Source organism: Panthera pardus, unplaced genomic scaffold (assembly GCF_024362965.1).
Source record: "Panthera pardus isolate Hobbes unplaced genomic scaffold, ASM2436296v1 HiC_scaffold_17, whole genome shotgun sequence".
In the NCBI taxonomy this organism is placed as follows: Eukaryota; Metazoa; Chordata; class Mammalia; order Carnivora; family Felidae; genus Panthera; species Panthera pardus.
The window spans coordinates 138988130-139014548 of NW_026526732.1; the positions used below are offsets into that span (position 1 = coordinate 138988130).

At 51.8% G+C, this 26419-nt stretch overlaps 2 protein-coding genes across 3 annotated transcripts in view; both read right to left on the reverse strand.

Moving 5' to 3' along the window:
- Positions 1 to 11288, reverse strand: part of PTK7 (protein tyrosine kinase 7 (inactive)) — a 62674-nt gene extending 51386 nt beyond the window's left edge. The window contains exon 1 of the mRNA XM_053904997.1: positions 10990 to 11288. Coding sequence (XP_053760972.1) covers positions 10990 to 11068 — 79 coding nt within the window. The 5' untranslated portion in view covers positions 11069 to 11288. The remainder of the gene's footprint in view (positions 1 to 10989) is intronic.
- A 1194-nt stretch (positions 11289 to 12482) lies between these two features.
- KLC4 (kinesin light chain 4) lies at positions 12483 to 26356 on the reverse strand. Of its 2 annotated transcripts, none has more exons than XM_019457182.2 (16): positions 26261 to 26356; positions 24363 to 24645; positions 22671 to 22901; positions 20711 to 20792; positions 19898 to 20108; positions 19336 to 19423; positions 17632 to 17733; positions 17234 to 17407; positions 16828 to 16927; positions 16566 to 16618; positions 16284 to 16354; positions 16005 to 16113; positions 14654 to 14794; positions 14251 to 14366; positions 13852 to 13915; positions 12483 to 12940 (listed from the first exon to the last, which is right to left on the reverse strand). In XM_019457182.2, the coding sequence occupies exons 2-16, from the start codon at positions 24618 to 24620 to the stop codon at positions 12890 to 12892; spliced, it is 1851 nt and encodes a 616-aa protein (XP_019312727.1). In that variant the 5' UTR covers positions 24621 to 24645; positions 26261 to 26356; the 3' UTR covers positions 12483 to 12889. The 2 variants fall into 2 exon arrangements, with proteins under 2 accessions (XP_019312727.1, XP_019312724.1); XM_019457179.2 differs by having other exon boundaries at positions 25341 to 26326.
- Positions 26357 to 26419: the final 63 nt, after the last annotated feature.

A 26419-nucleotide genomic window follows, 5' to 3' on the forward strand; every position in this document is an offset into this window, starting at 1 on the left:
AAAAGCTACAAGAGGCCCTGGCTGTTTACTCACTGGTGGGGCTATTGGGAGAGGTATTTCCCCGCTCCCTGAGGAGGGCTCCTTTGATCTGGGCTGGGTGGGAAGGGGACAGAGAGGGGTGCCACCCAAGCCCGGCCCCGGCCCCGGCTGGCCCAAGCTCCCCTGCCTCCTTTCTGGGTTGCTGGCAACAGCTTCAGGGGGGCCCGGGAAAGTAAGTCTCACAGGGAGGCTCAAGGAGAGAGACACAGCAGGCCAGCTCTGCAGGACCTCTCAGACCCTGTTCAAATGGCCCCGGAAACAAAGGTAAAGAGAGGGAAAAAAAGGCATGCGAGGCCAGAGAAGCACCCCAGTCCCTTACAATGAAGGGAAAACTCGCCACCCCTCGGCCTGTACTGTACCAACAAACTCAAGACACTTCAACGAGGCAGGGTGTGTGTTTACTAAATAAAAAGTCTTTTGTTTTAAGGATTTTTCAGAAAGAGGGGAGTGGTAAGGAGCAGACAGAGATCCTCCTCCAGGCCCCCCGGGGCTGTTCCTGGGCCCAGCAGCCCCTCCTCCCCCTGGAAGCTCCTCCCGCAGGAGGCCCGGACCCCTGCGGTGGAGGAGGAGCTCGGATCACAGGCAGGATCACAGGCAGGATCACAGGCTGGATCACAGGCACAAAGCTGCTTGCAAGTTGGGCATTTTCTAAATTGGTCAGTTTAACAACGGGTTAATCTGCTAAATTAACCAAACAGATAGGATGGTTTGCTCTTTGTAGCTGGCGCTGTGAGACCAACAGCACTTCTTACTGGTTTTTTGTTTTGGTTTGGTTTTTTCCCCCTCTAAGGCTACAAGACAACCATTTTCTTTGTTTGTGAATTTTGTTTTTCAGGTAGCTGGAAATGACCTTGGGATCTCACATGCTATCCTAGCACATCCCCTCTTTAAGGACCTGCTGACCTAAAGGAACCTTCTCTTGTTTTTGAACAGACGAGCTACAACAGAATCAGAACGCCAAATACCACTTTGTCCCCTTCAATGATAGGATACAGGTTCCCATGTTGGAATCCTAGAATTTCAGAAGCAGAAGAACAAACTTAGCAGGATTGCCAAGAGCGGTTCACAGCTCAGCTAAAGGGAGATGTACCTGGCACTAAAAAACGTACATCTCCTCGACTGTCATTGGTCATTGTCCAAGCAATTCTGAAATCTCTTGAAAATTAAAAGACCTGCCTCCAAAGTCAGACATGAAAGGGAAACCTACATCCATCATGTCCCTACTATGTGCCAGGGCCTGTACCACCAAGTGTGGGCTCATCCATCTGTACAAAAGTAGTTAGAGGCAGCAACTCTATTATCCACAGCAGTGATGACTCTGTTACCACCTACGTGGTCTCCACCACAGCGTAACCTTAGTGTGCAACTCCCAGCAGGCACACTGGTCTGGAATGTGGCAATACACCTGCAAGCCAGGGCCTGTAACTGCCCGTGACCTTCCAGAAGCACCAGGCGGAAGAGATGGAGGACTCAGAGGTTCATGAGAAAAGCTCAAATCGTGGGGATTCGGGCACGGTGTTCTGGACTTCTAGATTACATAGCCTGACCATAACTAAAAACTTTAACATGTACACAAGCCTCTGAATGGGCCATTGAAAACCTCAACCTTGCTGTTTTGTAAGAACAACAACAACAAAAATTTATAAGAGCAAGAAAAATTGGCAATCTTGAATGCTGTGGCCCAAAAGATCTCTGCATGCATAAGTTACTGATACAACTCCTTACGCAGAAAGAGCAAAGGCTCCCGATCCTCTAACAGGACTGCTCCTAAACCCCACCCAGACAGTTATGTCACCTGCCAAATCCACTCCCCCCACATTCAGCCCACTCTGAGTTCACCCCACTCCAAGGCATGTGTGTGTGTAACACTTCACAGCCTCTAGGATATATGAGAGCACAGAATCAGCTCTCCCGTTTACCAGCTCTGCAGTCCTGAGTGGATCATACTTTGTACCTCAGTTTCCCTGTCAAATGCCTCCCATCCTTTTACCCCGCCTCCCCCCACCAAAAAAAAAAAAAAAAAAAAACCCAACCGCCCTCATCCTGCATACCTGTGAGCCTTGGGAATAGGATCGAAAGTCAGTGTGAGCAAAAGCATTCTGTCAACTGCAAAGGTAGGTCCGCTTGTTGGGATTACAGAGGAGGCTCTCCCAAAGCACACCCAGCCCCTCCTTCCAGCTTAAAGGCTCCCTTCAGTGGTTCCCCCTTCTGTACAAACGAAAAGGTGTTCCTCACCAAGGCACTAGTCCCTCCAGTACTTTGAGGACCAACCAGGTAAGTTTCTGCCTTCTTTTACTCAGATAAAAACTCTTCCTTTTTTTTTCTTCGTAAGAATTCTTTCCCAAACCTTTCCAAAATTTACTCAAACTTCTCCATTCCCCTTCACATCCAAGAATTAAACCCTAATACCCACATCACCAGTTGATCGAGTCTAAACACATCTGTGCCCATGCACTAGAGACTCCAGAACAAAATGCAGCCCTTAAAGTCCTCTCTCTAAAACCAAGGGTGAGGAGGAGGGCGTGTAACATGTAACAGAAACACAGGTGGGGGCACCTGGATGGCTCAGTCACTTAAGTCCAACTTCGACTCAGGTCATGATCTCATGGTTCATGAGTTCGAGCCCCACATCAGGCTCTGTGCTGACAGCTCAGAGCATGGAGCCTGCTTCAGATTCTGCGTCTCGCTATCTTTCTGCCTCTCCCCTACATGTGCTCTCTCGCTCTCTCTCTCTCTCTCTCGAAAATAAATAAAACATTTAAAAAATTTAAAAAAAAATAAACCCAGCTGGACGTTGTATATGGCAACGCTGGGTGAGCCCCAAAGACAACCACCTTAAAGGTCTTCCAAGGTCTTGTGTCCTCAAGTTGAGGCCAGAGCGGAAGGTGGGACTTGCCCAACATCACATGAGAAGTCTGTGGCAAATGTGGGAGCAGGGCCCATGTCTCCCTCCCAGGCCCTCCTCAGGAGGGATGTACACCTCACACCTCCAGGTACCGAGAACTCGAGCCCACCAACACCCATCTTTGCCACTAAAGTGATACCACCACTCTTGCAGGATTTCCTCTAAAATAGGCAAGCCTACACACTTTACCTGGAGCCACTGGAGGTCCCCAGTGTGCCCAGGGAAAGAGGACACAGGAGACAGGCAAGCCTGATACTTCTTAATGAGATGTGGCCTGAGCAGGCCCTCTTCCCTGAAGATTCAGCCAGCCTTCTTTATTAATTATTACATAAGGCTTTAGAAGCCTGCATGTGCAAGGCAGTAAAATCTTGGGTTAGGGGAGGAGCCTAGACACAGACCAAGACCCCAGCAGCTACAGACATATAATATGGAGTGGGTACAGCACTGGGGCCCCCACCTCCCAGGCTTCTCCTACAGTGTGGGATGAGAGCAGCAGTGTCCCACCCCACCACCACAGGAGGGAGGTGAATAGTAGTGAAAATGGCTCAACTAAGACATAGTATTAGACTAGAGGTCACCAAAATCATCTTGGACCATCAGCTGAGAAGCAAAGAGACACTCGTTCCAATGGGACAGCCACATATGACTATTCAGATTGTGCACTGCTCAAGATGCCCAGCCAAGGTGTTAATACCGAAATACTGCCCTGTGTCCTTTTTTTTTTTTTTTTAATTTTTTTTAATGTTTATTCATTTTTGAGAGACAGAAAGACACAGACAGTGAGCAGAGGAGGGGCCAAGAGACAGGGAGACACAGAATCCAAAGCAGGTTCCAGGCTCTGAGCTGTCAGCACACAGCCTGACCTGGCTGCCCTGCGTCCTGATGCAGGGCTGCATTCACTTGGAGAAAGGGTGCCTATTTCTAATTTGCACAAGGGCACTCTATGAGCTAGCTGCTGGGACATCTCAGCCATCCATGCCCCAAAGAAACAATCATTCTCCTCACTGCCTCACCAACGGCGCCCCAGAAGGGGCAAAAAAGAGCCAGTGTGTCTCCTGGGGGGAAAGCAGTGCATGCTACTGCCTACTCTGACCTCCTTAACCACCCACAGGGGAGAGCCCTCCATCCCTGACCACATCGTACCTTGGGAACCTCCCCATGGTATTTGGTAGAAGTTCACCCAAGCGACCCAGAGCAACTGACTGGGGAAACCCCACAGCCATTCTGTGATGACCAAAGCCCCTCCCTTGGGTATCATAAAAGTCTGCCTAAGCTGCAAGAAGCACAGCTTTCTACCCTCTCCCCAGAAGAACATTAGCATGCCGAGGGAGATGGTGACTCCACGCCAGCACTGAGCACCCTGGGAGAATCTGGTACTAGGACGGAGGGGGAAGAGTTCCCACCAGAAAATGCGAAGTGGCCGTGCTCACATTTCTGAGCTGCTGTTGGAATACTGAGACCCATTTAGACAATCTGTGCTCTCAAATGAGGAAACCATTTCTAAAGCTGCCCGTCAAGAGCAACTTTGTTGAGCCTTGCAAACCATGCTAGGGATTGAGGACTGGAAACAAAGGCTGACACATTAAGAGGAGACAAAGGGTCAGGACAGTCTCTGGGAACAGACATCGGAGCTGACCAGAGGGACTGCACCCCTGGGTCAACCACCTCCGGTGGGAGTACTACATCATAACTTCCTCAGCACTTGTACTTTGCAGATGAGGAAACTGAGTCTCGGAAAGGTTAATTCACCAGCTCGAGGTCATGTGGCTAGGCGGCAATTGAGCCCGGACCAAAATATAGAAAAGCAGGTGTCACAGGACCACAGATGTCGCTTCTCTTCCTTTATCATACATTGATGTGTGTGATGTTAGACAAGAACCACCTAAGTTTTCAGACTCCTGGTACGATGCCTTTTTGTCATTCTGATCGGTCACCACAGCCTACATCTACTAGCAATTCAATGCTCTCTCTTCTCCAAAGCCCTTCTACTACCCTTTTGCGCCTGCATCATGGACTTACTCTCCTACACATTCTAGAATGGTCTTCTATTCAGCATTTTACCAAGTGGTGTCTTTTGCTGCAGTTGACGTGATTCACATCTCTCTATCGTGTCTCCTTCCTGTCTCCCACCCCACCTGAGACAGCTTCACCCACAGAAAACACTCAAATACATTTGGAACAGACCCCATCCTAAGCCCCTCAATATCAATACCAACCCTTCTCATCACCACGCCTCCACTTTGGACAGACAAACTCCTTATGGCAACCCAGTGGTTCTCAAACCTGAATGTAGGTAAGAATCTCCTGGGAAACAATTTTATTTTACTTTTCCTGGGAAGCAATTTTAAGATGCCATTTCCTTTTGAGATGTGAGCCATGCCTGGATTGGCTATTCAAAAATTACAACAGAACCTAACAAATAAGAAAGGAAAATGCCTTTTCTGACTCCTTCCCCGATGATTCGGATGGGCAGCAATTGAGCCAGGACCAGGTCGACCGTAAGGCCCAGACAGCTCAAAGTTTAAATAGGTCCTCTGGTTACCTGCCCTCCTTCTGTATTACCTGGTGGTCTCTGGACCAGAAATCTACATCTTCCTAACGTGTGACTCACAGTCCCTACCCCCATAACTCCGGACCTAGTTTCCAGCCATTAAATACCCACCTAACCCAGCAGCTGCATAGCCTTGCTCATCGGGGTCTAAGCTTCTGGCAGGAACTTGGGATCCACAGGACACCCACTAGACTGCGTTCCACTCACCTGTGTATTCAGTCAGTGTCATCACACAAAGGGACACCGGAGCTTGGTGACCCCAATCCAAGCTGCAAGAGGGGAAAGGCGCCTGCGCGTGTCAGCCCTTCCAGCAAAGCTTCCTCCCTGCCCCACTGCCGCCTGTGTAGCATTACTGGGAGGGAAAAGGCCTGAACGCAGAGAAGAGGATGGAAAAAGTGACACACTGCAGAGGGCTTCCTCAAACCACTGACTAGCTGTAGCAGCTTCTGTGCCAGCTCCACCAAAGCGCCAAGGGGCTCAGCAGGGCCACATGTGCACTCAGCGGTGAACTCAGAGAACCCCAAGACAGGACTCTAACCCAGTCACCATGGCAGCTTTGGGGACAAAAGGACCAGGCGATGGGGGGGGCCAGAGCAGGAATCCAAAAGAGAGGCAGGCAGCCAGCTCGAAGGCAAGGCTAGAGCCCGCCCTCCCCGCCCCCCAGCAAGCGTGGCCCTGAACCTGTAACCCCTCCATGTGGCTCTGCCAGGGGTAGTGCCAGGGGCACAGAGCAGAAAAGCATGCTACTGAGGCTAGGAAGGGCAGAGGAGGCTGAGGGATGCAGGCCAAGGACACCCAGCCCTGTTTCATGACCCTTTCTTCCATCAGGAAAACACCAAAGACTGAATCCCTGGCCCCAAACTGCTCTTGGCTCAAATATTAGAGTCGGAACCGGCCAACGTCCATCCCAGATGAGTCTCACAGAAGCCCCACTGGCTTAGACACAAACACACAAACCCCTTCACTCCAAAACATGAAGTCTTCCAAAGATTCAACAACCATCGCCAAAGCCCAACAGAGACGCCGCCTCCCTTTATGAATCAAATGTATTCCTGAAAAGTCATCCACCGACGAAATTTCTGCCTAACAAATCCAACTTCTCCGCTGACTTTCATTATAAAATGAGACATACGCTCCTCGAGGAAAAGCTGAGGCTCCAGGAGGAATTGAATATCACACTTACTGCCGCACACCTTCTGGAGTCACACGTTTAATGGACAGGTTTCCTGACAAAATCTAACTCAAATTCAACCCAAAGTGAGGTAATTTTTTTTTCTTTTTTTGGTGAGGTAATTTTTAAGTGCACATGTCACACCAGAGTTCCCATGAATTAAAAGTTATTTAAGGTAAATGTTCAAATACTGTTCAAGATTCAGGGTCCCTAATTTGAAAGCTTCTGGAACTTTGGGGTACAGTCACCTTGGGGAGCTTATTTTTAATGTTTTTTAATGTTTATTTGAGAGACAGAGAGAGACAGAGAGAGAGAGAGAGAGAGAGAGAGAAGGGGAGAGGCAGAGAGAGAGGGAGACAAAGAATCCAAAGCAGGCTCCAGGCTCTGAGCTGTCAGCACAGGGCCTGAAGAGGGGCTCAAACCCGCGAATTAGGAGATCATGACCTGAGCTGAAGTTGGATGCTTAACTGACTGAGCCACCCAGCTGCCCCACCTTGGGGAGCTTATTAAATGCAGACTGGAATTTGACTTGTGCTCCCAGGGAGTGTTGGTGCCACTTTTCTGTGGGCCTTATTTTGAATGGCCCCTATACAGCTCCCAGTTTTAGACTCTGAGGCAGGCCAGGTTCACATGTAGAAGTGGTTACCCCTGCCCAGAATGTCTGGGGAAAGCCAGAAGCCCTAGCACATCAACAAAGAATGGACAGCCCAGAAACAGGGAACGATGGTCTGACCCCTTGATTCAGTCCTGGCAGAGCAGGTACAAGGAGGAACAACAGGCAGCCCCAACCCAGAGAAGGTGGAAAGGGTACAGGACCCCCAACACCTCGGAGGTAAAGGGGATGTTTACTTCTGCCCTTGATTGCTCTGCCTTGTACCCAAAAGGTTCATTTTTAATAAGCCTAGAAAAGGACTCATTTTAAATGATACTGTAAAGAATTCGACAAGGAGGGGCACTTTAGAAAGTTAAAACTTGAGGGGCACCTGGGTGGCTCAGTCAGCTGAGTGACTGAGTTCTCAGTCACGATCTCAGTTGAGTCCACCTCAACTCAGTTCACGATCTCACGGGTCATGAGTTCGAGCCCCGCGATGGGCTCGCTGCTGTCACCGCAGAGCCTGCTTGGGATTCTCTCACTCTCCCTCTCTCTCTGCCCTTTCCCTAATGGCTTTCTCCCTTTCTCTCTCAAAGTAAATAAACAAAAGAAAGAAAGAAAGTTAAAACTCAAATGGGACAAAAATATGGACATGTCCTAAGAATGACAGAGTCCAAAAGTTCTACAGGCGTCTTTCTGGCAGGAGAATGGGACAGCTCTGGGGACAAAAGTGGAAGTGGGGCCGGGCAAGAGAGAGATGGGGGAGGCAACACATACCAAGGACTGGCCTGAGAGGAAAGAAAGGTCTGAGAAACCACACATGTCTTAGGGGATGGTAAATTGACTAGCTGGGCTGGAATGGAAGGTCCAGTAGGTGGAAAATGTTTCTGGTTGGGGGTGACTTGTGAGGCTGGAAAGGTATGTGGGAAGCATACCCCAGGAGAGGGAAGAACAAGAAAGGGGCCCTTTATAGACTTCATTACATTTAATCCTCTGCACAACTCCAGAAAGTTAAGTCCCTTTACAGAGGAGGCAAACTGTGAGGTCAAGAAATTTGCCCAGGGCCACCGGGCCTGTCAAAGACTTCAAGTTGCTGTTTTGCCAAATACACAGCCTGCACAGCTCTCTCCACCATTCAGCCCCGCTCTGAACACCAGGAGTGTGATCAGATCCCTCAGCAAGTGATGTGCACAGACTACCCTTGCCCTCCCACAGCAGGTACTTCCCAACAACTGAGGAAACCCATCACTGATAAAAGCAACTCCTAGGCCTGAATTACAGGCTGCAGAGCCTCAAGGAATCCGCAGGACAGCCTATCTCTGAATGTGACAACTCAATCTGCCCAAAAGACACAAGAGCCTGGAAGGAAGAACCCAGAGAGGGGAGATGGGAATGGTGATAGGTAGTGACCACAACTGACCACTCAAACAGCTGGTGATAAGACTCCCAGATTTTCAACACCAAGCCCTCTCTTCCCCCCTCCGCCGTATTTATCACAACAGGGATCTCAAAGTTTGGAAAGCTACTCAGCCATTTACAGCATAATTGCCCAAACTTCAAAATGGTCTAATCCACAAACCTAGCCAGAGTAGGTCCCTCACTCCGGCCTTATTAACAGCAGGGTCTCACTAAAACTCCAGTTAATTACACAGTTAAACAGTAAGATGGAAAAATCTACTATAATCTATTAAAAAATCGTTGCCCCCTGAAGTCATGCCGTCTGGGGGTGGGTTGAGTCCCCGGATTTCACCAGAAGACAGCAGGCGCCTTAGCCTCGGCTGAAATTGTTTACAGCACATGGACAGGTTCCACACCAAGGCACATTTGGTGGAACTGATTTAAGGCTCTCATTAAAATGTTCCTTTGTTGAGCACAAGACATCTCCCCACCCCCCGAGGAGATTCCAGACCTCCAGTCCCAAGCCCTCAGCCTGCCTGCCCTAACTTCCCCCAAGACCCCCCTCTATGCTAAACACCCGTCACCGGATTAACATCGATTAACATCAGAGTCATCTTCTCACACAAGGAATTTAGGAATTTAGCATTTGTTGAACGAACAAGGGCCCAGTCCCCACCAGAATCTCCCCTTGACTCCAGAACTCTAAACATCAGCAGGGAAGACAGCCAAATCAGGCGACGCACACACCCAAACCCAGCCACCGACCTGCGAAGCCTGGGAGCTGGAGCTGCTCACCCATATGGCTGGGCCCCCGATCCTGGCTGCGCAAAAAAACTTCCATACTTCCTCTGGGAGCAGATGTGGGTTCTGCCATGAGCAATAACCACCCTACACATCACAAGGAACACAGGGCAGCTCCAGAAACACCTCCTACGAATCCCTGGAGCCTGTTCCTACCTCTCCGTCTTGAGTTACAATTACCTCTCCATTTAACTAGGGGTGGGGGAGATGTTGATTCCATAAGAACCTCCCAACAGCTGGCAAGCCAAGGGAGATGTCAGAAAAGGCTATTCTCTACCCCCACCCTCTCTATGGCCACTCTTCCAAGAAAGAGGAAAGTGATAAGCTAGGACCAGGTGTCCTGGGCAGAGTTCCTCCAGAAAGGGCTGCTGCCAGGATCATTACCAAAGAAAGAGAGAGAGAGAGAGAGAGAGAGAGAGAGAGAATATGTGTGTGTGTGTGTGTGTGTGTGTGTGTGTGTGTGTGTGTGTGTGTGTGTGTGTTGTGGGGGACATATTTCCAGTCCAGGCTGTTGGGGGTGTGCAGGTAGCTTGGTGCTTTCCCGTAAAGCACTTCAACACCTCATTGGTGACTCTCAGGTGTGACCAAGTCAGGAAATAAAGGCTGGGGGGGGGGGAGGGAGCGGGGGTGTCGGGTCCTGTCTGCCCTGTAGATACCGGCCACACCCTCATCAAAACGCTGAGGCCCTCCAAGAAAGGGCAGAATGAACTCTTTTTGCCTTTCTGTCCGTAGAATGAGAGATTTTCTTTCCTCGGTGCGGAGAGACAGGATGGAAATCCAGGAAGGAGCAGAACAAACCCCGTCCGCACCTTTGCAGGCCGGCCATGCCCGATTTTGGCAGCGGCCTTCACACATTAGTCACCGCGACAGCCTCGGACTCTCCGCTCCCCAGATTCGACCCGGCTGGGAGTGGGCTCAGGGCTCGGGCCCAGGAACTGGAGGAGACGGGGAGGCCCCTAATTCTCCCCTTCTTCCGCCCGCACCAGCAGGGCCATCAGGAGTCCCAGTCTGGCCCGGGAACTTGGAGGAGGGAAGCCGGGAGCGTCTGGCCGGCGTAGGTAACAAAGCTCCGCGCTCTGCGCGTCGCAGGTCGGTCCCGCATCCGGCCCCAGGCCGGCCCCCCTCACCTAGGCTGAGACTACTGGGGGAACTCCGTCTCCCCCGCCGCCAGCCACCTCACCGCGCCCCCCCAAGTAGAAGGGAGTCGTTTCCCTCCCGAAAAGAAACTCGCCACCGGGGCCCGGGAGCCGGCAACTCCCGGCAGTTCCCGAGCAAACTCTCCGTTCAGACCGGGAAAACTCTGTGGCGGCTGGAAACGTGTCCTCACGGGCGCGAAGGGAGAGGGGCCCCGAGCGAGTCCGTGGGGGGTTAGCCAAACCGGCCGCCGAGACCTCGCGCCCACCGAGACCTCGCCACCACCCCAGAGTGTCTTGCCTGGCCCAGCCACCCAAAGCCACCTCCCCGGTGTCCCCTTTTGCCCGCGGGGCTCCCGCGCTTCTCGCGCCCCGCTCCCGCAGCTCGCCGCGACTCACCGCCCAGCAGCGGCAGCAGCAGGACGCTGAGCAGAGGCAGCCGGCGGAGGCTGCTCGGGGTTCCCCGCGCAGCTCCCATCGCGGCGGCGGGCTCGGGGAGAGGAGCCGGCCGGCGCACGGCGGGCGCGCGAACTGCGCTCCGCGGCGGGCCCGGGAGGCGGAGCGCACCGGAGCGCGGGCGCCGCTGCAGTAGCCGCAGCCGGAGCCCGAGCCCGAGGCGTCCCGAGCCGGAGCCGCGCGCCGCTGGTACCTCCGAACCCTCGCGCGCCGCCGCCGCAGCCACCGCCTCCAAGCCCCGCCCCGCGACGCCCCCTCCCCGCCGGCCGCCGCGCGGCGCCCCGCCCCCTCGACGCCCCCACCCCGCCGTGGCGGGGGAGGAGCTCGCAGTTGGGGGAGGGGTCTGGAGATGGACGGGGGACTGAAGAAGGGAGGCCCCGGGGAGTGCGGGGGACCTGACGAGGTAGGGGAGCGTCCGCTGTGCCTACCGCCCGCTCAATCTGCAGGGACTCAGAGAACCATAGTGACTTTTGTGGCCGGCCCCTGGGGAGGACTGTCAGTTCTGGGCCTTCCTGGGGGCTCTGACCAACGGTTCCCCCAAATTCTCTGGGTAGGAGTGGGGAAATGTGGGCTCTGGCTCACTTCTCAGCAACCAGAAATCCTGAGGAAGACCTAGAACAGAAGGGTGTCTTTGATGTCCCCAAGCAAGGTAGCCCGGAGATACTGTAGAACCCCTGAAGAAGTGAGGGACCAGTGCATGGCTGGGTTCTGGTTTGGCTCTGGACCAATCTGAGCCCAAAGGTACAAACAGGCTCGGCTTCAGCCTGGCTGAAGGCCGTGAAACTGACAAATTTATCCCAAGTCCATCTCCGGGCAGTCTGGGCTGCAGGGCATGGCCAAGTCTCCAGCTGTGGGGAGGCCCAGTGCAGCCCTTGTTCCAGGCACCCCCCACCCCCAGCGCCACCACCCCCACATTCTTTCTTTGTTGTGAAAGCAGCAAGGGGTGTAGGAGGCGGGTCAGGAAGAGTCAAGCTTTAGAAGATGGGCCCCAGCTGCTGCTCAGGCCTCCAGGATATGCTGAGAGGGGATGGATAGTGAGTGCTTCATCCCCCTCTGGCTCGGGAGGGCCCCCCAGGCCTGCTTAGACCTCCCTTCCCCCAAGCAGCTGGGAGGAGGAGGGGCAGCCACAGAGGGCCTCACAGGCCCGGAGCAGTGGCGCCAGGACTCCAGGGTCCTGCCACATGGCCACCACATGTCCCTGACAACCCAGTCCATAGCACCTTCTCCTTCGGTTGTGGGCCTCCTCCCCCATCCCCCAGATGACTTCCTGCAGGCCCTGCTGGAGAGGATACAAACAAGGGAAGAGAAGAGAGGAGAGATCCAAGAATCAACACTTCTTGTGTTGCCCCATCCATCACTGCCCGTTGCCCTTCTGTGAAGGGCCCCCACACAACCCTTGCTCCATACTCTCTTCGGTCAGGACTCAAGTGGCAAAATGGTTACCTGATTCTTTTATTTAAGAAAAGTGAAATACACGGACCTGAAGTGAGGCAGCAGAGGGAACAAGAGAGGCCAGATCAAGGCAGCCTGGCTGGCCAGCCCCATCCCTCTGACAGAAAAGCCAGCAGCAGGCTCCATCTCTGAGATGCATACCTGCTCCTTATGCATCTTGGGGGCCTCAGAGCTAGCTACTCTAGAGGACTACGGGGAGAGGATGTCCTGAGGGTCCTTCCTGAGGCAGATTCCTGAGGAGGGAGCCAAGACCCTAGGGCAGCAGCAATCTTCTGGTTAACTGCTCTCCCTTCACTGTCCCACCTTGGGGCTGGAAGAGCCAGGAGCAATAGGGAATGCTGAGAGGGCTGTCTGGGGGGAGACCCAGCAGACCTGGTGGGTGGGTTGAATGTCAGCTGCTTGAAGAGAGGTCGGTGGTGCTGGCACTGAGGCCCCGGGAGACCTGAAACAGACAACACCATGCCATCAGCCCAGGGACCTCAGCCTCACAAAGACTGTCCCCTGGAGTCTATCCATTTTATGGCTGCAGTGTATCTGTAGACCTAGGACGGAGGCTGTAACCTCAGTCCCAAGCTCCGTGACTCTGTTTACTTTTAGCCTTTTCTAGGATTTTCAAGAAGGCCACAATCTGCTGGAGAAAACACTGGGAAGAGCCACATGCACATCAGCATATACTTTGAATGTGTTGATACAAATAGTCTCTTCCCATGAAAATGTCATTATTGGGGCGCCTGAGTGGCTCAGTCAGTTACGCGTCTGTCTGACTTTGGCTCAGGTCATGATCTCACTGCTTGTGAGTTCGAGCCCCGCGTCAGGCTCTGTGCTGACAGCTCGGAGCCTGGAGCCTGCTTCAGATTCTGTGTCTCCCTCTCTCTCTGTTCCTCCCCAACCTGTGCTCTGTCTCTCTCTCTCTCTCTCTCTCTCTCTCAAAAAAAAAAAAAAAAGTCATTATTGCTGTCTCAAATGTAGATAATTTAATACTTTTTTCTTTTTCCCTTCTCATCTGCTACTGAGTCCCCAAGGTGAAGAATATGGTGGCTGCAGGAGGAAAAGCAATTAGTATCCCCAAATCATTCTTGAATTATTAATAATTCCAAAGTACCAGTTTAGAGAACATCACTTCCTGTTCCTTTCCTGATTAATTTATTTGCTGCCATCTCTGGCCCCAAACTGTCCCTTGGTGGTCACCACCCTCTACAAGCTGTCTGCTTGATTCTCATCTGCCCTACTCCAATTCCCTGGCTGGAGTCTTCACCCCAAAGGATTCTCTCCTCTTCTCTAACTTCTGCTCCCTTGATCCACGGCTACCCTTTCACGCTTATCCACCAATATGCTCACGAGTGCTGCTCTCACCTGGAGGGGTGCTGCACTGGGTTGATTCAGATAATTTAAGGAGGCTGCCCGCTTCATGTTGCTGCTACAATGCAAAAAGAAAGAACTGAGGCCTCTTGGCCTAACACTGTGGGCCTCTTGGGTACTGCCACACATGTCAAATCACTGCCTCCCCACCATTTGACACCCCCCCACGCACACACATACACACTCTCTTATCGTTGTCCATAACCAGCATCTCCTCAGACACTTTTCCCGAATACTGGGGCACCCATTTTTCCCAAACTCTTTCTCCATGGCCATCCCATTGACCTCCTCCATGTTTCTCTTCAAGACACTTCTCCAGAGACGAGGGGCCAAGAGGAGCTGGAGGCAAGGGCTTACTGGCCTGCTTTGCCGTATCTCAGTCTCTCTGTGTACCTGGAGGGCCGAGGCTCAGTCCCCTGGAGCTTCCTCACCAGGAGTTCACTGCTTCTACGAAGCACATCCCGGATCTTGCCCAGAGAACCACTCCTCTGCAGGGTCCCACTGCCATCCTGGCAGAGAGGGGGTGGGGAACAGAAGCTAAGGAGATCCTGTGCAGACTGGCTTCTGAGTCTACTGCCGCCATTTATTCAGCACACATCCCGCCTCCCCCAAAAGCCTAGTGATTGAAAACAAGAGCCTCATCATAGATGGCTTGCAGATACCCCTGAAAGGGATTGGTTAACTGAACTTGAATGTGGACAACGTGGGCTCATGTCCTACATGGGCAGGCCCAGAGCCTCTCACCACCACCAGCAGGAGGGAGCAGGAGAAATCAAGGGGCAATAATGAGACTCACCCCTGACCACTCCACAGCCACAGAAGCATCTTCACCTCCTTCATATTTCACGCTGCCCCCAGAGCCCTCCTGGGAGGTCCTTCCACTGTCACCTTCCCCAAGTAGCTCAGCCACCTTGGTCTGACTGATAGGGTCAGTACCCTGGAAGGAAAAGGAAGGAGCTGGGACTCTGAACTCCTTAACGACTCAGGATGGGGCTTTCAAACTTTTTTCACCATTGGCCCCAAAAAAGAAAACATTTTCCCTTGTGATGTCCTAGTATACACATACTGGAAAGATACTCACCTTTTCTCTTTGCAATGCATTCCTACATAGAGATACGTATGTATTTTAACTATGGCCCACAGTGAATTGATTTCAAAACCCACTAATGAGGGGCACCTGGGTAGCTCAGTTGACTGAGTGACTCTTGATTTTGGCTTGGGTCGTGATCTCATGGTTCATGGGTTCAAACCCCACATTTGTTTCCATGCTGACAGTGCAGAGCCTGCTTGGGATTCTCTTTTTCTTTCTGCCCCTCCTCCCCCCCCCCACACTCTCTCAAAATAAATAAATAAACTTTAAAAGAAAAAAAATACTAATGAGGGGTGCCTGGGTGGCTCAGTCGGTCATGATCTCAGGTCGACATCAGCTCAGGTCATGATCTTGCGCTCTGTGAGTTCAAGCCCCACCTGGGGCTCTGTGCTGACAGCTTGGAGGCTGGAGCCTGCTTCAGATTCTGTGTCTCCCTCTCTCTCTGCCCCTCCCCTGCTTGCACTCTGTCTCTCTCATTCTCAAAAATAAACACTAAAAAATTTTTTTTTTAAAACACACTAATGGGTCACAACCCACAATTTGAGAAACTCTGACTTTGGGGTCCCCTCAACCTCAACTCCCTCACTCACACCACCTATGCCCCTCCTCAGTAGATTCTTCAAATTGTGAAAGGACATGGTTTCCTTTTTTTTTCTTTTCCCTAAGTCTGCTTTTTTTCCCAAACAGACTCTGTGCTGTCAACACAGAGCCCATCGCAGGGCTCGATCATATGAACTGTGAGATCATGACCTGAGCCAAAACCAAGAGTTAGACACTCAACCAACTGAGCCACCCAGGCGCCCCACACAGCTTCCCTCACAATAGTCCCATTTAGTGATATGAACCTCGAACTTGGAGTCCTGACCATAAAGGGCAGGTGAAAGGGTGAGAACACACTTAAAAATAACCACAGTCACAGAGTGTCTCACCTTCCTTTCCTCGGCTTCCTCCTCAGCCTCTCCTCTAATCTTCTGAGATTCACAAGAAGTGTCAGTGGTCCCCCATCCCCAGGGCCTACCTTCCGGACCTCCTTCCCTATCCCCTCCTGGTCACTGACCTGTTTCTGGGAGCGCAGGGCACATTCTTCTAGGGTCTCGGCTGCCTCCAGCTTTCCCTGGCGCCTGTACAGAGCTCCTAGGTTTCTCAGAGTGGTGTTTACTGTGGGGCTGTGGGAAGGAAGTAAAGATGGATTCAGAAAAGAAACGAGAGAGAGAGAAGGGGCAGAGCTAAGGCCAACGCAAGGTCAAAGGGAAGAAGGGAAAAGGCCCCAGAGGCCAGGATCAGGTCTCGGATGGAGAGTGTCAGAGGCCAAGACAGCTTCTCCGTGGCAGCTCACCTGCTCACTTTGCAGGCCTTGTACCAGCCTCCATACTCAGTATAGGGTGTGCCACCCTCTCGGTGCCGGCTCTGCAGAACAGAGGGGAGGGGAAGCCAGAGATGAAAGCACAGGGATGCTGGCGTGCACGCAGCTCGGTGCAGGCTGGGCTGCCCAGATGGAAGGCACCCTGCATCTGTGGCTGGTGCTCAGGTGGGAAGTAAGTCAGGCGCTGGGCTAGTGCAAGGAGTAAGCCAGAGGCCCTGGCAGCCTCGGGCTCCCCAGGATGGGCCCCGCACTCACTTTGCTCATTTCCTCCCGCTCCTCTGCATGCATCCAGATGGGCTTGTGGTCATCTAGGGGTACACAGGATGGAGTGGTAAGGTTAGAGAACAGAGCTAGACAGTATGGGGGGAGCCAGGACCCAGACACCCAGCAGTTGGACTAAAGCTGGACTAAAGGGGTTTGGCTCTGCCTGGGAACCACTAGGGCCTAACCCCCCACCTGTGGTCTGCATTTCTTTTCCACCCTTCAGCTCCCCCTCTCCCCGGGGCCAACCACTCACCGTCCACAGACCCAAACTCCTGCAGGTGGGCCCGGGTCAGGATCTCTTTGTAGAGCGTCTCAGCCTCAGCATATTTGCCCTGTTTCAAGTAACAGGAAGCCTGCAGGCAGAAAGGCAGAAACACAGGACAGAGACAAAGTCTCAGCAGGGCTCAGGGATTTCCACTTCTTGGTCTCTTTATGACCTTCCCCAGAGATCCTCTTCACACTTCCTTTTCTAGCTGCAGGGTCAAGGGTGTTCTCATTCCACTCCCAGGAGGTTAGGGGACTTCGCCTTCCCACTGGAATGAGGCAGATCCCTCAGCCCAAAGTCAGCCCCAGACACACAAAGATGACAAGGTTCGTGTACCACAGTATGGTGCTCTCCCTTCCCCGCTCTCCAAGGACTTCATCCCTTCCTCCCTCACCAGGTTGTTCTTGGTCCGGGCTACATTAGGGTTGTCCGGCCCCAGCTGCCCCTCATAGATGGCCAGTGCCCGCCGGTAATAGCGCTCCACGGCCTCGTACTTGCCCTGGTTTTGGCACAACAGGGCCAGGTTGTTCAGCTGCTTTGCCACATCTGGGTGGTCAGTGCCTAGGACCTGGAGGGGAGTAAAGGAGTGAAAGATGGCTAATGACTGTGGGGGGGGGGGTGCGTATAATCGTGTGTGCACATGCCTACCTGGGGAACAAGGGAGAGGAAATGACAGGAGGGAAGAGGCAGAGATGGGGGGTTGAGAAAAGAAGTGACTGAGGAGGGTAATCTGGAAGAGAGATGATGGAGGAAGGGTCACCCCAGCAGGGAACAGTGAGCGAGCACAGGCACCTTTTCTCGAATCTCCAGTGCACGTTGGCACAGTGGCTCTGCCTCCTTGTATTTGCCCCTCTTGCCATAGAGCACAGCCAGATTGTTGAGTGTGGCAGCCACCTAGGAAGACAGGCCCGTCCTCTCAGCATCGGTGCTTTCAGGGACCTGGAACATTGGAGTTCCTCCTCCTCCCGCACAACAGGGCCCCACACTGCACAACTCCCAAGAGAATTGGACTCTGCTGTCTCCTAGCCAGAGGCGACAGCGGGGAGAAGCAACTGAACTGGAGGTTCTGAGGTCCTCTCTGGGAGTGGTATCGCCCTCTAGGGGGATTTTTAGATATTTCTGTAGGTGAGGTTTTGTAGGGTTTTTGGTTGCCATAAAGATTGGGGGCACTATTATCTGTGGGAAGCCAAGGATGTTCAGCGCATGTGGGACAGCTCTGTTAACTTTGGAATGTCCTCCCAGACAGTCAAACGCTGTAAGCTGTTGACACTTAGCGAGATATCAAGATAGGAGCTATGTTTTCCGAGTGACATCATCTGTGCCTATCACATGTTGTAACATAGGCAATTATTTTCACACAGCGCATTTGCAAAAATACCTTCTCATTTTCTCCACTGTTACAATTGATCATTTGTCTTGGCATGTTATCCCTACTTAAGGTTATTTCTCTCTTTTTCTTATCATGTACGAATAAATCTGGCCTGTTGTTAGTCTAACACTGGATCTTAGTCTCGTACCCATCAATACTTCTGCTCTGTCATTTTTTAAAAAATTTTATTTATCTATGTTTTTAGTAATCTCTACACCCAATGTGGGGCATAGGCCTCAAGATCAAGAGTTGCATGCTTTTCTGACTGAGCCAGCCAGGCACCCCTGCTCTGTCATTTTTTTAGTACTTCTTATATAAAATGTCTTACTGGTCTTATACTTTTTCTAAATCTAAAGTTATACATTATATTAGTTATAGGTAAATCATATAGTATGTTTTCTTGCATGGTTGTACTCAGTAAAACTGTTACCATGTTACATTTTCATTTCATTGTGACGTATACTATATATTATTTTATTGTAAGTTACTTTCCTCATTCCATTTTTTTTTAAGTTTATTTATTTCTTTTGAGAGAGAGAAAGAGCACGTGTGCACATGTGGGAGAGGGACAGAGAGAGAGAAAGGGAGAATCCCAAGCAGGCTCCGCATAGAGCCCTATGTGGCCCAATCTCACTCAATACTTTTTGGAATTGTATGTGTAGGTCAGTTATAGCATCTATGAATTATGCTTCAGGAAAATACTTGTTATAAGATGGAGTCATTGGGGGGTGCCTGGGTGGCTCAGTCTGTTGAGCATCTGACTTTGGCTCAGGTCATGATCTCACAGTTTGTGGTTCGAGCCCCACGTCAGGCTCTGTGCTGATGGCTCAGAGCCTGGAGTCTGCTTCCGATTCGGTATCTCCCCCTCTCTCTGCCCCTCCCCCTGCTCACGCTCTGTCTCACTCTCTCAAAAATAAATAAACATTAAAAAAAATTAAAAAAAAAAAAAAGATCAAGTCATTGGGTCTCAGAGAGTTGAGAACCACTGGCCTTAGCAGAGAGTCCTGGAAGAATGGAGCCCTCATGCCTCTACCCTGAGCACCCCTAGTGAGTGGGCTGAGGGCAGCAGATAAACAAACTAAGGGAAGCCAAAATAGCATGGAGCAAGGAGGACAAGGAATACTGACTGCAGGGTGGTCCCGGCCCAGGGTGCTCTCCCGGATGCTGAGGGCATCATTCAGCAGGTGGGCAGCTTCCTTATACTTATTCTGGTCCCTGGAAGAGGAGAGAAGTAACAAGGGGTTACCCCGAACTCTGACCCAAGCCATCTTCTTCCTTCCTTCCCTTTAGGAATACGGAGGTACATTTAGGGATTGGGGCCCCCATGAGGAGACAGGAAGCCTGGGGTAAGCAGCGAGAGCTCACCAACACACCTATCCTTGGATGCAGAACACTGCCACACCAAGTGGAGACAAGTTATAGGATGCAAGAGATGGAAAAAGAGGGAAAGAGACCCTCCCCAAAGGAGAGAATGGAGAAGCAAAGAGCCTGAGAGATGAGTGTCTCTGAGGTCAAGGGCTCAGGTACAGAAAGAACAAGAGTGCTGGTGCAAGAGAAGGCCCCTACTGGGTCACTTAGGAGACCCAGCAGTGAGAAGAGGTACCCTGTGGAGAGGAGGAATGGGAGCCAAAGGTGGCTCAACGTGGGAATCTGGAGGCTGATTTGGGAGAGGAAGAGGCCAGGACTCACCGATACACCAAAGCAAGGATGTTGAGCATGGTCGCGACATCAGGGTGGCCGCGGCCAGATGTGCGCTCCAAGTCCTCCAGTGCCTGCTTGCAGAGAGGCACAGCCACCTCATAGCGACCCTGGGCAGCATACTGGATCACCAAGTTGTGCAGTGTCCGTAACCTCGCCGGGATCTCGTATCCGCTGTGCTGGGCACCCTGGCCACGGGACACTAACCATCGCAGACATTGAACAGGAGACTTCCTCAGGGCACTCTTCTTCTCCCCTTTGCCGTCTGTCCTCTCCATGTCTTGTTGCGTGCCTGTGCCCACCCCTCACCAGGCCTTTCCCTAAGACCCACCTCAACCTGCTATTCCTTTGCCCACTCCCTTCTACCTGGGCCCCTCACAAACCAACTTGTTCACCCACTAATTCATTCATTCGAAAAAACTTACTCAACCAGGATAAGCCAGGGGCTGTGTCAGGGATACAAAAATAAGACCTGGTTCTTTCCCTTGAGGAGTTCATGCTCTTCCATGACTCCAGGGTCATTATGCCATTCGACTATGAGCTCCTTACTGGCGAGAACTTCATCACTCTCAACTTGGTATCCCTAGTGCCTACCATAGTGCCCAGTACACATGAAGTGTTTAAGTGTTGATGAATAATGGGGAGGCTGAGGAAATCAAAGCACTAGCCCAGTCCCTGCCCTATATCCAGGGAAAGTGCAGAACCTATTTCTGGAAGGTGAGCATCCTGTATGCAAGGCAGGCCACAGCTGGGACCAGCCCTCTGCTGCCCCCCTTCACCCTCCAGCTCCAGAGGCAGACTCACAGCCATTGCTGGGGTCTTCTTCCTCCTCATTGGGGAAGAGATCATCCAGGGAATCCTTGGTGGCATCACCCTCCTTCTCTTCCTGGAAGGGAAGAAGCAACATGTCTAGGCCAAGATATCCCCAAGCAGCCTCTTCAGGGCCTCTCTAACCCATGAAATCACTGACAGGTGAGAAGACCCTTGTTCATGTCTCTGCCCCTGGGAAGGCCAGCATCTGTCCGCCAATCTCATACTGCTCTTGTCTGTAAATCTCCTTCCTTCACATTAAGAGCTTTCTAAGTATCCTCATTCTTTAGCCTCCACCCCTCTCCTCCTCAACTCTTGTAATTATAGCCCAGTGCTGATCCCTGTGTGTTTACACTGATTATATGTCTGTCCTGTCTTTCCTGAGGGCAAGGAGTGTGTCTGATCTTATTGACACGTACTCAAAGGGTCGAGCTCAGCCTTGTGCCCTTCAACTGCTACCACTCACTCTGGACTTAGTGCTCAACCCTCAGTGTCTCACCTACTTCGACATGGGCAAATTTGCTTTGCCCCACCAGGCATGTTAGCCTTGTACAAACACCTCCAACCCTCCCACCCAGACTCACCAATGTGTCTGTCCCTTGCAAATCATCCTACTTCCCTGGGACAGGCCAGCTTTCTAGTCCTGGAGTCTTATATATGACACATACCCAACCTTAGTCTAGAAAGCTCCTCCCTCCCCCTCATCATCATCCATCAAAATCCAGCCCAACTCCTAACCTGTTCAGCTAAAAAATCCAACCTTAATCTTACCTATCCATCCCTGTACCCCATCTGTGAATCCTTCTCAGGCCATTCCAGCCCCCACAAACCAATCTTAGAATTCTTCCCATACTGACAACCATTCACCCAGCACTGAGCATTTGCTCCTTTATGTTGTCACATATGTGTTCTCATGTGTAAGCCTTGACCCTACAGCTATATTATAGGCTTGAGAAGGCAGAACTCTCTCTTATAGTTCTTTTTTTTCCAATCTTTTTTAAAAAAGTGTTTATTTAGGGGCGCCTGGGTGGCTCAGTTGGTTAAGCGTGCAACTTCGGCTCAGGTCATCATCTTACAGCTCGTGAGTTCAAGCCCTGCATCAGGGTCTGTACTGATGGCTCAGAGCCTGGAGCCTGCTTCGGACTTTGGATTCTGTGTCTCCCTCTCTCTCTGCCCCTCCCCCGTTCGTGCTGTCTCTCTCTCTCTCCTTCAAAAATAAATAAACATAAATTTTAAAAAAATTATTAATGTTTGTCTATTTTTGAGAAAGAGAGAGTGTGGTGGGGTGGAGGGGTGGCACAGAGAGAGAGCGAAACAGAGGATCTGAAGCAGGCTCTGCACTAACCTCAGAGAGCTCAATGTGGGGCTTGAACTCATGAACCTTGAGATCATGACCTGAGCTGAAGCCAGACACTTAACCACCACTAAGCCACCCAGGTGCCCCTCTTTTATAGTTCTTTACATCTCCCTTACACACATCCTCTCACACTGCCTAAGGCAGAAGGATAAATAAATGACTGTTGAGTGAGGGTTAAATTTCACACATTTTGAGAGCAAATTTTAGGAGGGTCTTCCTTGACTCTGCTATGCTTTCCCTCATTGTAGCACTTAGGATTCTGGATTGGAATTGTCCAGGTGCTTATCTGCCTTTCCCCCATCCCAAACCTGTAACTGTGAGAGCAAGAACTCTGTCTGCCTTCTTCACTGCTGCACCCCCAGCAGAGCACACAGTGCCTGGCATACATAGCTGTCATGTAATTAAATGTCGATTGAATGAGTGAATACTGTTTCCACCTTGCTGTTGTCTGGAGTTGGTGTCAGGACCTGCATCCTGCCAGGTGGGGGCAGGCTGTGCAGCACTGCTGGCCCCTACACCAGATGGAACAACCGCCCCCAGGTCCATAGTGACTCCCAGCTGTCTGCCCCGAAGCCAGCCTTGCCTGTGCATGCTTACCGCGGTGTGCCCATCCTCGTCATACTGTCGCAGCTGCCCCAGGAACTCCAGGTGCTTCTTTTCCTCCTCCAGCTGAGCCACAGCCTGTTCGCTACGCTGCAGCCGCTGCTGGGTGCCCGCCAGCTCGTCCCGGAGCCACTGGTTCTCCTGACACAGCCGCCGTACCTGAGCCCGCAGTTTCTGCTTCTCCGACTCCACTGTGCTCAGGTGGCTGGCCAAAGCCAGCATCACCTAGATGGGCACATCCTGTAAGTGCCGACTCTGGATCGGAATGTCGGGGATAAGTGGAAGGGGAGCCTACTGGGAGGCAGCAAAACTGGCAGGAGCCAGGAGGCGGGATTGAGTAGCAATAGCTCTACCCTCAAAATATACCCTGAATCCAATCTCTCACCAGCTCCATAGCCACCACCCTGGGCCAGGCCACCATCAGTTCCCATCTGGATGACTACAATAGCCTCCTCACAAGCCTCTGTTTCTGCCCTTTTCACTTAGGCTCTGTTCTCAACCCAGCAGCCAGATGATCCTTTTATTTTTTTTTAATGTTGCTTTATTTTATTTTGAGAGAGGGAGAGAGACAGAGAGAGAATTTCCCAAATAGTCTCCGCGTTGATAGTGGAGATCTCACAAACCATGAGATCATGACCTGAAATCAAGAGTCAATGCTTAACTGACTGAACCACCCAGGTGCCCCAAGCCGAACCTTTTAAATGTTAAGCTAGACTTGGGACACTTGGGTGGCTCAGTCGGTTAAGCGTCCAACTTCAACTCGGGTCATGATCTCACAGTTCATGAGTTCAAGTCCCATATGAGGCTCTGCCCTAGTGGTGCAGAGCCTGCTTGGGATTCTCTCTCTCTCTCTCTCTCTCTCTCTCTCTCTCTCTCTCTCATTCTCTCTGCCCCTTCCCTACTTGCATGCTCTCTCTCTCTCTCTCTCTCTCTCTCAAAATAAATTTAAAAATAAATAAATAAATAAATAATAAAGTTATAAAAAAAATGTTAAGCTAGACCACATCACTCCTCTGCTCAATATATTCCAATAGCTTTCATCTCATTCAGAGTAAAAACAAAGTCCTATGATGACCTTCAAGTTTCACATGATCTGTCCCTTTCTCTCCCAACCATTCTACCTCTTGTACTTCAATTTCTATTTTGCTTCACCTCATCCACTCTCCTGCAGCCACGCTGGTCCCTCATTGAACTTGTCGAGAAGGCTCCAGTTCAGGACCTTTGTACGTACTGTCCACTCTGCTTAAGATGATTTTCCCCCATTTATTGTAGGACTCATTCCCTCATCTTCAAATCTTTGCTCACATGCCACCTTTTCAGGAAGGCTTTCTTTGACCATGCTATCTAAAGGTGTATCTTCTCTCCATATCCCCCAACCCTCTTCTCTGTTTTATTCTTACCCTTCTTTCTTAGCAATTATCACTCTGACATACAGAATGATTTACTTATTTGTGTATTGTCTGCCTCCCCCAGCTAGAATGTAAGCTCTGAGATGGCAAAGATTTTTGACTGTTGAGTTCAGTGATGTGTCTCCAGTGCCCAGAAGACTTGTGCCCGGCACAAAGAAGGGACTTAATACATGTTTACTGAATGAATGAAGGCAAACATCTAGGACAAGGAGATCCTAAATGACCCCAAAACTCCAATCAGACCCCAAAGCCACTTGCACCACCTCCTCCCTCTCACCTGGGCCTCACTCAGCCCCAGCTCGATGTTCTCCATGGAACGTCGCAGCTGCCGAGCCTTCTCATGCACCAGCCCTTCTTCATGGCCTCCTTGCTGCAGACACTCGATGGTATGGGACAGACTTTGCAGGACAGCCTGATGTTCACTGTGTAGGGCCTCCAGCCCTTGGCTCACCAGCCGGGTACTTCCCAGGATCTCCTCCTGGCTGAGCCTGTGCCCTGCAGGCTCATCCCGCTGCCCCAACACCAGGCCTGACATCTTGGCCACGGAGACCTTGCCTGGGCTGAGGAGAAACAACAGAGCTCATTGGGGGTAAAGATGAGAAAGAGAGGCTGAGTACCTTGGTTAGAGGGAAGAGACAAGAGAGAGTATGGGTGACCTTCTGGTTTAATTGGAGAGAGAGTGATCAGTGGGAAAGGAGCCTACAACACTAAACACAAAGCTAAGGGAAAGAGAGAGGGAGAGGAATCGATTTGAACAAAGAAAGACAATGGAAGGAACAAAAGTACTGACAACTAGCAAACAGATTTAGAAATTAGGAAGAGAATAGGAAGTGTTGTTGGAGAGAGAGCTTGGGTCAGGAATAGGAAAAGGAATCAGATGGGAGAACGCATTATAGGAAACACAGAGGGTGTCTGGAGAAAGCTGCAAAGGAAACAGGGTTAAAGCAAACAGGAGATATAAAGAAAATGGTGCAGAGGTTTCAAAAAATAGAAACCATACAGGTTTCAAAGTTACAGGGAAGAGAGAGAAGAAGGAAAAAAGGCACCTTCATTGCACGACCCAGATGAGAGGGGCCCAGAAAGCTCCAGGTCTTCAGACTGCGCCACCCACAGAGCTAAGGCCAGCATCTCCAAACCCGGTAAACTCTGCCTCTCCCCACTAGGCCGTCAGCCCATACTTCCCACCCTCCAGGTGTCAGGCTCTTTTCCTACTTCCTCAAAAGAGCCTTGTTTCTCATCTTTGAAGTCCTCTTACCGGTAGGTACACAGAGCAGAACCCTCGGCTGTGGCGCTCAGGCCAGAGCCCGGAAGAAACTCTTTCAGTAGCCAGGGACTCACAAGGATCTGCCCTGCCCAAAGTCCAGAAGTCCAGCGTTCCCACCCCTTCTCTCACCACCTCACAGCCACCCAGAGGACCTGGCACAGAGCCCTACTCAGGGCAAGCACCCTCCCTCTCTCTACCTAAAGGCCTTCAAAGGCGACCAGTGTGTCCCTCTTCCTTCCCGGAGCCAACGTCCCACCCTAGGCCTGGGGAGCTATTTTCTCCCAAGAAGGGAGTGAGACTTGATCTGAGATCTGCGGCAAGGGGCGTGTCTGGGAAAGGGTGAGGAGAAAGACCTGGTCACTCCTGACCCATTCACTTTCATGGCTTTGTCTCTGTCATGACCACCTACTAACAGGCTCTGAGAGAAGTCACCTTAGGGTGCCTCTCAGACGCCTGATGATGCAGGGAAGAATGGCAGGTCTACAGAGCGGCTGCAGGGTTACAGGGAAACACTGCGCTGGGAGTTGATCTCCCCGCCTGGGAAAGCGGTCGGAGAAGTGACCCAGCCTGTCGACCTGCCCTGGGGCCCAGGGTGGGGACAGAATGAGATGGGCGGGGGCGCGGGGGAGAGGTGCGGGTGGGCGGCGGAGGTCCGCGTCACGAGCGAGGACCCAAGGGACCTGAGAATCCCGAGGTCGATGAGTCCGTCGGTAGAGCAGGGGGCGGGGCAGGCCGTCTGTCTGTCTGTCTGGACGCCGAGGGGCGGGAAGAATCGCGGGGGGGCGGAGTTTTTCAGTCTGTCTGGACTTGTGTGAGATCTGCTGGTGGGGGGTTGTTCATCTGTCGTGGAGTGCGGAAAAGAAGTAGCGGGACCTCAAGCCTCAGTCCCGGAGGTACCCTCACGGACTCACCCGCAGTCTGTCGGTCTGGCTGCCGCCCTTGCCGGTACTGCCCCTTTAAATTCATCATGGCTGCCGCTCGAGGTAATTGTTTTGACGGCTCCCGGGGGCGGAGCGGGCTTCTCAGTCACGCGACCTAAGGGTCGCCCGTGGATTGGCTTCGACCACGCG